At 35.5% G+C, this 12500-nt stretch overlaps 1 protein-coding gene across 1 annotated transcript; it reads left to right on the top strand.

Moving 5' to 3' along the window:
* The first annotated feature begins 257 nt into the window (after window positions 1-257).
* On the top strand, window positions 258-1980 carry LOC122254770 (uncharacterized). Its single transcript, XM_086549198.1, has 5 exons — window positions 258-287; window positions 456-473; window positions 943-997; window positions 1264-1454; window positions 1717-1980. The coding sequence occupies exons 1-5, from the start codon at window positions 258-260 to the stop codon at window positions 1753-1755; spliced, it is 333 nt and encodes a 110-aa protein (XP_086405324.1). The 3' UTR covers window positions 1756-1980.
* Window positions 1981-12500: the final 10520 nt, after the last annotated feature.

Below are 12500 nucleotides of genomic sequence, written 5' to 3'. Positions count from 1 at the left end.
AAGTTGTGTGATCTAGACATGTCACCCTGTCTCGCAAAGAGTCCAAGTTTAGGGGGCAGTGATCTTAGGAGTGATGTAGCACTTGGATATGTCTTTGAATCAGCACCTTTAAGGATGTGGCAGGGAAAGGAATTTTAGTTTAGAAAAAGGCTAGCCTGACGTCGCGAGAGTTTTCATCGTTTCTGAAGTAATTGAACGTTGACGCAATATTTTTACTGAGGCAATGGGCCATGAATGGAATTTAGTTTTGGAGGCCAATGTGGAATAATGAAGAGTTTAGGAAAAGAGTAAGTGAGCAAATCTGCATGCATGGATGCGTGTGCATGTGTATGTTAATGAGTGAGATATCAGGATAATAGATAATCTGGAAATGTGTATGTGAGTTTGGCTAATACAGTGCATAAATGTGAGAGCTGTACCAAGGGAAATTGTATTGAAATAGTTTATATTTTTAGCTCACCAACATGGAGAGAGTGAGAGAGTGAAAGTGAGATCAGCCAAGAGAGGAAAGAAAAGGGGTGTTGAGTCTATGAGAATGAAATGCTGTCGGGGCAAGACGGCAAAAGGCTGATTCAAAAGACCAGCAATAATGGAAAAAAGAAATTAAAAGAAATTTGGGAACATCATTGGAGACAATGGAAGTTTCCTTTCCTTATTCCCTCTTGAAATAGTGTTGATGCCACTTTTCTAAACCAGAATGTAGTGATTGAATAAAAGAAGTGCTGTGTTACATCTCAAAAAGAGAGAAGTCAAAAAGGAAAGTGCAGTGTTTGAAGAGTGAAAACAGACAATGGTTTTATGTAAATACCAAGAGGAGGAAGAAAAAATTTAAAGTTTTTTTGTTTTTTGTCTTCAAAAACTTTCTGCATGGCTAACAAAAACAGTTATATGATACTGACTAAACACAGAAAAAATTGGACTAAATGAGAAATTTTGATGTAGTCTTGTGTGACACATTTGATAGACCTAGGGATGCATCTTCAATCAGTGTTCTGCTGTTAAGATTGAAGGTGTCTTACATGTTTCACTGAAACTATAAAGATGTTAGATCACATGTATGAAATAATGACAATATTGGTTGATAAACTTAAGAAATGCTTGAGTGAAACAAATGTATATGTATCTGTTATATGTATATACCCTTCTGCCATACAGTTGTCATTGGTTGTGACTGTGTTTGTTCTCTGGAAGCAAGTCTGGTGAAGTCTTCGGCATTACCTGTTCCTCAGTGGCCCATTCTGTGAGAGAGGAACCTTTCCTTAGTTGGTGACACTCCATACTTCCTTGCTCAAGGTTATGAGGAGGATTCTGCCCTCGCCTTAGTGCCCAGATGTGGTTTAAAGTACTCTGCATTTTCTGTGCCACTCAAGCTCTCACATACTTGTATAGTTGAACAAGGTGCCAGTTGTGATGGAAGACCAAGTGAAATGGCACAGCCACCACTGGCCAGCAAGGTAAGAAAACACTTGCAAAGATTTTGATATGCTGCTTTTTCTTGACCTTCGTAGTCCTTTATTCATGATGATGATGATGATGTGCTTCAATAGTTTCTTGCTGTTGTGTCATCATTGCCTCAATTTCTAGACATTTTCCATGTCATCTTATTACTCATAATAACCCAAAGTGTGACAAGAGATGCACAATATACACACATGCTGAAGATCTGCTTTTTGTCATGCATAATGATAATGATGTCTACATTTTCTCTCTCCCCAGATAATTCTCAGGCACACAATGGCTTCCAAGACAGTTTGAAGTGGAATGAACAAGAGCAACCAGCAAGAACTTGTTTCATTAACAATATCAAAGTGGGTTAGAATCTTCAGATTTTCCCAGTCCTATACATCCACATATCATATGGATCCACACAATTGATACACTTGTACATATTTACATATACATACACTTAAAGACCTTACACACTTAAAAATATTCCTGTATATAGATATGCACATATACACCTAAAAATATGTACTGAAACACACACACACACACACACACACACACACACACACACACACACACACACACACACACACACACACACACACACACACACACACACACACACACACACACACACACACACACACACACACACACACACACACACACACACACACACACACACACACACACACACACACACACACACACACACACACACACACACACACACACACACACACACACACACACAAAACCCTACCTGTGCAAATGACAACACTCCTAATTTGAATGCAGTCTTTAAAATAGTCAAACTCCCCATAGGAGTGAGAATCCCAATATGTATAAAAGAAGAAAAAAAGTAATAAAGCAGTACTCCAAGAGCACAAGGCAAGGTATGCAAACTAAGCAAGACTTCCCAAAACTTAGGAAGATATGCTAAGACTATACACCAAGACTAGCCGAGTCTTCCTCGAAGTCACCTGATCTCTACGCATGCTCTCTGTGGATGGCTTGACCCCCCCTCCCTCCCCCCCATGGACAATGCTCAGATTGTGATAGAACTGAACCTGAAGCAAAATCTCATGACCATTTTTTTCTTGCTTAATTAATGATAAAAAGTTTTTGAATTTTTCTTTCCACAAGGAGAGGGACAAAGGAGGCAAAGTTACCCTCTCTTTCTTTCTTTCTTTCTTCTTCTCGTTCCTCTTCTTTATTCTTCCTATTTACCTGCATTGTTATAATTATTTTTAAACCATTTTCTGTCCACCTGGTAACTGCAGTGCCTCTCCATCCTCATCAGTGAAATTATGGGCATCACAATAGAAGAGTTGCCTTCAAGGCCACGTAAATGACCGAGTATGTTGTGTGTTTGTGAGTGTGTGTGTGTGTGCACATGCGAGTGTATGTTTGTTTGTATCATGTTTGTTCATTTGTTAGAAGAGAACTGAGTGGGGAAAAATAAACTTCCACCCATTGTAAAAAGTCACAAAGTCATTGTTTTTCTGTTACATAACTTGTACAGTAGAATGTGCAATTTTTTTTTTCTTCTTTTTTTTCCGTTGTGCAAGTGCAAATATGTAGTGTACAGTTAATGGAGTACATATTATTTTATTATAAAAACAATTCTGCCCACCCAAATTCCTAGCCGGACAAGGTCTATTCCCGCCAGGCAGTGGGTCATCCGGAGTTTATCTCTGCCGCCGCCGTCATTTGTCTTCGTCACCATTGAGATAGGGACTCACGGATGACAGCGAAAGGCGAGGGAAAGGGAAGGCCGGGTGCTGGGTGGACTCAGGCAGAGGCTGTACAAATCATAGACGTCCGCAGCGAACCTGGCCAGACAGATCGTGACAAAGACAGACTTACCTACCTGCGTGTGTGATACCACTTTACTTGTGTGGAGTAGGTCTCAAGTGATGATTTTGTGAAGGCTCTTTCTTGTTTTTCATTTTTTCTTCTTTTTTTTTCTCTCTCTCATTTTTGTCTTTTGTAAAATTTGAGAAGTATTCATATTGTTATTACTAGTATTAATATTCTTTTTTTTTTTTCTGTGATGGTGATTGACTGCCTGTATGATGATGATGATGATGATGTCGGAATATTGAAATTTATCTCGCCAGTATTAGGAATTTATTTGTGTTATATGTCAGCTGGCCAGGTAAGCTGAGGACAAAAACAAGAGAAAAAAAAATAACACAAAAAAAATAAAAATAAATGAATAATGTATAAAAAGAGAAATAGGTGACAAGATATTATGATAATTCATGAGTTTCGCAAGTCATTTGTATCTGAGATAAGATAATTTTTCTTAACTGGACAAAATTGTGAGGAGAGAAGGAAGGGATATGTCAATTTTAAAGAGAAGAGAAAGAAAGGAAAATAAATCGAAATATTGTTATTGATATTGTCATTGTTTGTTTTTTTATTATATTTTTGTTTTTTTTTGTGCAGTACTGATGCATTGTAATAGATCTTGTCACCTCTCAAAATACTTGTTAGGAGGTGGTGAGATGATTACTCTTGAAGAGATTATAAAGATATATAAACACACCAGAGGCTATAAAACAGGAAAGATGAAGAAAAATCAGAGCAAAATTTTTGGCAACTCAATTCCCACTTTTGTTGGGCGTTTGACTGACACTCAAGAGTTATCCCACTTCATCCTTCTATCATGGTAAATATTGAGGGGGTGGCCATGCTGCTGTGTGGAATGGTCGTGTAACATATCTGTAAACCAAACGTTCAAAATGTTATGAATTATAGATGAAGAATATGAGAGAAAAAAGCCTAACCTCAGTATCGACAAAACAAAAAATTTGGAGTGTTAATTGCAATATATTGTAGAGTCTGTATTATATGGCTAAATAAAAAAAATCTCATTTTTAGTAAACCAGTTTTATTGTCACTAGTGACAAGTAACCTCTTGACTAAAGTGATTTTGATAATGAAAAGAAAATATTTTAATGTATTATCAAATAATATTAACCCATTGGTCGCGGTATTAAAAAAAGGTCTGTGCAGTAGGATAGCTGAATTACATGTCTGGCATGGTGCCATCCGCGTCTATCACCGACTCTGCCTTTGCACCAAATCATGCCATCCGCTGCTAATGGGTTAAAATCTATTCTAATTTTTTTTTTTTTTTTTTTTTTTTTTTTTTTACACATTTGATATCTTTATTATATTTAAAATTTTACTTTACAGTGAAATTAGCAATTAATTTATGACTGGATGTAATACTGATTATACACTTAAAGTTAATTTAGTGCCAGTTTATTGTCAATATACTGCTTAATCTCAAAGTACATTATATTTAGATTAAAATTTAGATAAAGCTTAAAAAAAGAAAAGTAGGTTTACCTCATTTCACTCTTCAAATAGCAGCATAATTATATTCAACATCCATACATACCATTCACTGAGGTTTTTCTCCAATCTTGCTCTCTAACTGAAATGATTATCTGGGATTTTTTCCAGTTTCTTCAAGAATCGAGAGGTAATGCAGGTTGAAATTCCAGAACATGAAATATTACATGAACAAACCAGCATATAGCATCAGCATAACAATTCATATAAATATAATATGAAGAATAAAGCATCAAGAGAGGACAGTCAATAACAAACAGTTTATGAACTGAGTAAGAGAAAAACGGGAGGTCAGCAAAACACAAGACAGCGTTTTTACATTTCATTGTCAGCATAGGACTTGGGAACACCTGGAATATACAGACTTACAAATTTGTGAGTTGAGCATAATAACACACACCATACTACATGACCCATTTAATACAAATTTTTTCATACATGAATGATGAATGTCTTATCATAAAGGCTGGATTCAAATACAGTGAGAAAACCGTGGCTAAGGAAGAGTGTGCAAACAACCCTGACATTCTGCAGTTAATGCAATAACAAAAACAAAAAAAAAGGAAAAAAAAAAAACACTATCAAGGTAATAAATATCTATGCTTTCATGAATGGTGCATCAAAATATAATCTTTTACAAACAGGCATGCTTGTTTGCTTGAATGCTTAAAAAATGCCACACTGACAAATCTTGGCGTGTACAAATCACATGAAATAACTAAAAAGATGATGCCCTTTTGTGTATGGAATGCCAGGTTGCTCTTACATGCAGATTCTTCCAACCATCAGAATTAAGAATGAGTTCATAGTATATTACAAGATCTGTGTACTTCTTTAAGACACAAAGTTGTGAAGCTATCCCACTGATTGCGTTGCTATGATTGTGACTAGGTACTACTGCTTTGACTAACCAGCTTTTGTGACTGGCAAACTAACAAGACAGTCAATTCCACCGAAGAAGAAGAGGAATAAAATAATCTCTGGCCCATATTTCTTTGTGCAATCCAGTCTCATAAGCACCATAGTACGTCACGAAAGGGACCACTTCAAGAGTGATCCCACTATGAGGTCGATGAGGCTGACAGAGACAAAGGACAACATGCCTCAGAATTTCCAGTCTAGGGAACACACAGGCTTTCTACGTCCAGCTGGCACACACTACTGCTTCTGCTGCTGCTCCTTCTCCTCCGGCTTCTTGTTCACACCAATCTCCATTCTTTTTTTTCTTTTTTTTTTCTGACTACATTACATTATTCTGCCAATAGTATTAATTCTTTATTGAAATCAAGTAGTGGCTAGGACACTGAACAGTATAAGATTTGACTAGATACTAATGATTAAATGCCAGCAAGCTCAGAAAGATGTAAAGTTATGATTGGTTGACTGATAACTGAAGGACAATCAATTTGCAATGGGTTTAATCTTCTTTTCGAAACTTTACAATTGGCTTGTGCTTTTCATCTTGGTTAAAGGCATTGGGAGAATGGTACACTAACTATAAAAAGCCATGTCTTTTGTCACACTGCTTGTCAGAGTGCATTTCATATTTTTAAAATTAAGATTTTGAATAATTTTAGTTCTGTTGTCTTTTGCCTATTTCTGAAGCTGAAAGACCTTGATGTTCATCTACTTTGCACTGAAGAGAAGCACTGACAACTAGAGCTACAATGCATATACTGTCGCATATATCCCCTCTATCTGTCACTTATCGCTTTATAAGATTTGGTCTTTAACCCTAATATGCGGTAACATTTATATAGCTGATAAACCTTCCTACAGATTTACTCCACATTTCTTAATAAATACAATGAAAGAATTTCACCATGGAAAAAATGGACACATTGTAAATGACTAGTAACCAATTTTACCATGGGAGTTAACCTGTTAACTTTGGAGGATGAATATCATTTGTTCACAAGAAATGGAAATGCACTGTGGAAAATTTTCCAACAGGCTAACAACCTTGATACAATGCATAATGATGTGTTAGCTTTACACAACAGTTGAATGTCCAAAATCTGGTTGATTTTACATCCTTATTCTCTTCCAAAATGGTTCATTGTCTAACACAGACAAATATGATTGAATTCTTATGGCAATTAGATGTACACAAGTAAAACTATGGTATTTAAGACCCTAATTTTCCTGTACTTTGGGAAGACCACTATAAGGACCATTATTGCTTATCACATTTGGTATATCCTCTCCTGAAAGAGTTGGAGTGTCAGACACATTTCTCATATGCTTTTGAATTTGAATATAACAATTTTGTTTCCAAAATTTCAGATGCTTATGTAATGACAACAAAACAAAATAAAAATCTTGCCTCTTTCTATCTATTGTATAAATTCAGTTCTTTTTTTTCATTTTTAGGAAAATACATGATTTGTAAAATAGTCTATTTCTTCTTAAACAAACCATGAATTAAAATTGATCATAAATAGACATTCTATTAGTCATAGATTCTTTTAAAAACTACACTAAGTTACATTTTCTTCAGTTCCATAAGCTATCTATATCTTAAATTCTCTCAACAAGTTAAATGAAAAGTCTAACTGATTTTAGAATCCACACTGAGATCAAAAAATAACAATGATAATCTTTAAAAAAAAAAATTCTTCCATACATAAGTAAGGCCTTCCAGAAGTTATATTTCATGCTATGGAGAGTCATTAGCAGCTTAGGGGAGGTGTGATGGATCAGCAATGAACAGAATTCCAATTAAATGTAACTCTTCATTAAAAGCACTGAGGAGTCATTTTGCAGGTATCTTCTACAAGGCATTACTAGGGGACCAGTCTGCCATTTTATGCAATATATCATCAAAGCAATGTTTAAAACCTAGTTTCTAAGTTTGAGATGCAGCAAGTAGTTATTGGGAATCTGCAAGCTCTTTCCAAAGCATGCAAGAAGGAGGGTTCCATGCAAGTCAAAAAGGAGGGAGTACTGATGAAATTCAACCTCTAAAAAAAAAATACTTGACAAAATGTGCTTCCCTGATACATTCTTAATAAAAAATTGAATATAAATAACCAAATCCTCAAATACATCTCTTTCCATCATCTCAAAATATCCCTCTTCTGGCTTCTATCACTGATACCCAACTCTCACTAATCTTACTCACATTGTGCAGAGGAACCCTTGTTTCAGCAAAGACAAAACGTTGCTGAGTTTATACAATGCTGGCAAAGGTTCATTTTTGTAGGACCGTACTTTTTTTTTTTTTTCTTGCCTTCAAACTGTTTTTTCTTATTGCTCTTCCTTGGTTTGATCACAAGATGTGGAAGCATATTTTATCCACACTTCATAAGCTTTATAAAAAATTCAGTCTTGAAAATTCTATAGACTGATGACTATTGGAAATGAAACCCTTTTTTTTCTCTCTTCCAATTAAATGACAGAGACAAGTAGACTGCTACAATATACTGAACTAATAGAAAACAGAAGATTCTTCCTAAAGGTAAATTCATAATTTGGGGACAATTTTAAAAGAAAACTTATTTCGTTTCACTTCATATCAGTTCTTTGGATGATGCCTTTCACTATAATGATTGCCAGACAAATAATGGTATTAGTGAAGCATCGCTATGAAAAGGAATATAGTCTTCAATAAATGTTTTACTGTATGCACCTACACTGGCCAGTATTTCAACTGTTCTTGTATAATGTTAATTTCATCTTATCTAACTTTACATGATCTATACTCTAAATAAGAGCCAGTGCTGAGGGAACAGGCTATATATAGCTGGATGAAGTCTTTCTTTTTCCTTCTTCACACCAATGTACATACACTCTTGTACTGTATGTTATGCACTAAATAAATATAGTAGAACACTAGCCTGTAGTGACCCGTATACATAACTTCACACAGTTCTAGGGACCAACGAAGGTCAAATGCCAAATAATGCAGATATACAATATATGACTTATTTCCTATGCCCTCATGTAGAAACTGGATTGTATTGCATTACACTGTAATGGATACAACACTGTGTACAGTCATGTGAGAAATTAAAATTGTATGCACTGCTGTAAAAAATAAGTCACTTTCTTTCCTTTTTTAGAGCACTGGATACAACACTGTACTTGGCAGCTGTGCGTTAAGAAGAGTCTGATGTGTTGTATACTCTACAATATGGCAGCAGTAGAAAATGTTTCAAGTTAGGCAGCACTCTTTCCTATCTTCACTCAGACAACGGAAAAAGGTGAGGGTTAATACAAGGGACCCTCATGTTTGTACAGCACAGTTACCAGCACTGAAGGTGTACTTAAAGATAACAATAATAATAATAATAATAATAATAACAATAATAATAATAATAATAGTAATAATAATAAATAATAATCAAAATAAAAAGAGAGAAATAAACAGAAAATAAGTGAGAAATAAAATAGAAGTACCATGACCCAATCACAGTGACTTTTCTGGTATGATTTAACACAGATATATGTTCCTCTTTCTTCCAGAGATTGGTATTGGCATTTTCACTGATTCCTAAAAATATAAATATATGTATATATCTTACTTCATTTTCATATAAATCAATAACTAGATTGAAAAAAAGAGCTTTTCATTAACATTGATGTTTTAACCCATTGCGGACGGGTGTCATGACATATATGACGTAGGAGCTTTGGCCTGACGACGGGCGTCATGACGTACATGACGTTCGGAGATTTTGGATCACTGTGCTATTTTATTTTGCTATGAAAAAGGAATGAGTGATGATGGCTACTGCAGTCATAATTACTATAATTACTGTAATATCGTGATAGCTTAACATCCAAAACCTAGATGGCACCACTTTTTCCTAGCACCAGCAGGAGAGAGAGCCTTGAATGGCACCCATCCACGGTCTCTAGCAAGCGCTGTCTCTATAGAGTGATGGCACACACTAAGTTGATGAACCCTTGCTCTAAAGTACCGCCGATGAAGGATGTGCAGGCAGAACGAAAAGAGGAAGGTAACTCAATCCATACCCAGTGTCTAAAATGTACTCCTGTGCCAATATGGATGCCTTTCACTGTGGCACTCACAGTCACAAGCACAGGTTTCATTCCTCTTCCCTACCTCTTCTTGTTATCTTTATTGTAGGTGGTTTTAGGTTTCGTATTCGTTCATGACAGCACAAAAATACAAAAAAAATAAAGTTGCCTTTTGTCCTCCCATAAAACAGCAATACTTCTATCACATTGAGTATAAAGAAAATAATGAGCTAATATGGATAATATACTACAATTTTAGTCAACTGCAGCACTGATAGAGCCTGTCATATGGCACATATAAGTCTCTAAACTCAATAAAACACACAAAAAAATAAAACACGAAAACCGCTCTAGTTTTACAATGAATGACTGAAAGAGAGGAGGATGATTCAAATTATATTGCTTCAAGCGGTCTCTCTCTAAAGTAAAACCTGTCCTGAAGGCTGGGCAGGCAAATTTATCTCCGTCTGCAATGGGTTAAGTCACTGGCTATATAAACAAAGAAGAAAAACACATTGATAAAGCCTTCGTAAATTCTAAGTTTTCTTCTTGTGTTTCTAGATTTTCATCCAACTATAATGCTATGATGATTCTGTATGGGATAAAATCCCTCTGATAGTAACATTATCACATTTGAATTACATTAAATGCCTACTTTACTACTATCTACTATCCTCAGCGATTTGCGAAGGATAGGCTAGTCTTCTTTCCTGGAAAATGGCCAACTCTCGGTCAAATTAAAACTATTAAACAAATTAGTCATCAATAAGCTGGAAATGCTTCAGTCCTATAAACATAATACAGACACAAACAGACAGACAGACACACACAAAAGAAAAAGAAAAAGAAAAAAAAGCCTATTCTTAAATATTTTTCAAACAATTCAAGTGAAAAAATGTATACATTTAGATCACATCAATGTTAAATGCACATATCTGCATCAAGCTTAAAGCAGATGAAATGTATATTTTATTTAGCAATTATAATGAAATGGAAATTAATAAGGTCTGTCCTACAAGATTTATTTTTTCATTAAAAATACTTGAACTTCAATTTTTTTAGCTTCTATTAAGACAAAGAATATTTATACTGTTCTACTGTTATTTTGCATTATCTGATTGTACGTAAGTTGCAAGTGAACTATCGTTCAAAATTACTTCTCAACAAACATTTGAAAATTAATCATAGCCATTAGCATTTTCACAAACAGTCTTCCAGTTGGTTCATTGAATTTTTCACAATATTCCCAAGCAAACCAGTAATATATCCCTAAAATGAGATCGCCTGAAATACTGTTTTAGCTGGTAATATCCCACTGACTTTGGGAAATCAAAAAGAGTAAAGATTTTTGAAGTAAAGCCAAAATACCTTCTTCATCAGCCTCTGGTTGGGTCAGGGTACTCATCAAGGAATGTGTAATGTGTGTAGTACATGTGCACTTCTTGGAGTACATCAAACTGAAACCATGTGCATAGCATCCAAAGAAAAATTCAGCATTCATACTTATTATATACAGTTCTTTGTGACTCAAGAAGTCTTTGTGTTGATCAAATTTGATTAAGTATACAAAGCACATGAAAGAGAGGGATCATTTTTCCTAACCTAATAATACTGATCCAAACAAATACAAACTTCTGTATTGGTTATCAAGAGGCCTTCTCCTTCTCTGCTACAGCGGGCGGGCCTAAGGTCTCAGCCTCGCAGCGATTGTAAAGTAACTAATTTACAAAACTATGGATTCTTGCAAGAACAACTACACTGAGATATACATAGGCTCTAATTCACACCAACAACCTATTTGCTCTATTTACAATTGCCATCAGGCTTTTTTAATAATGATGTTATTAAACACAAAAAAAGAAGAAGAAAAAAAAGACATAAAAAGAATGTAAAAATGCAGAAAAACACTTGTGCTAAGTGTTTGTCATAAGCAGATTCTTCTGATATTCAAACTACATGCAGGCTGAGGATGAGGATGAGGACAAAGACACGGTGATGAGTGAGCGAACAAATAGGAATGAAGAGGAGGACGATGAGCGTCGGTTAAACTGGGTGAGAGAGCAGGGTTGAGGGGGGGAGGGGCGGAGGAGAAAACGGGAAGAGCCTCCCTCATCTCTCCCAAAGTCGGCCCTTGGGAAACAAAATGAGACTGGAAGAGACTCATGGAGAATCTTCCAAGAGCCTGTGATGATAGGATTATTAACCCATTCGCGTAGGAGTTTGTATTTGCATAATGCTGCTCCTGCCAGCTAGATAATAGTGACTGAGCTCAAAATCTGATATTAGGAGATTTTTATATTTGTTTACATTAATTTCACATGGGAATACAAATGTAACTTCCATGATAATATGCATATATGACGATATAAAGCATATAGTTTGAGGATGAGATCATGATGTGATAGGATGTCATCCGGCAAGAGCAAAATACTTGCATGATGTGATATCACATCACCTAGCGCCAATGGGTTAACCCGTAAAGGACGCCCCCATCTTAAGATCTATTGAAGAAACATACTAACCAATAATTTCTGTCTACGCTACTTCAATCTTCATAAAAAGATGAGTTTTATCTTTTTTTAGTCTACATGTGAAAATCTATATTATGCGACTTGGAAACATTACACTCATTACCTGGGTTCCTGTTGAATGTTAGTACAGTTTGCCCACATTTTCTCGAGCATGACTGACATCGGTAC

This window comes from Penaeus japonicus, unplaced genomic scaffold, assembly GCF_977035675.1.
Source record: "Penaeus japonicus unplaced genomic scaffold, GWHDUDI00000001_assembly GWHDUDI00000022, whole genome shotgun sequence".
Lineage (NCBI taxonomy): Eukaryota > Metazoa > Arthropoda > Malacostraca > Decapoda > Penaeidae > Penaeus > Penaeus japonicus.
Note: the sequence above shows the minus strand (reverse complement) of the source record. Positions and strands in the feature narration are given on the sequence as shown.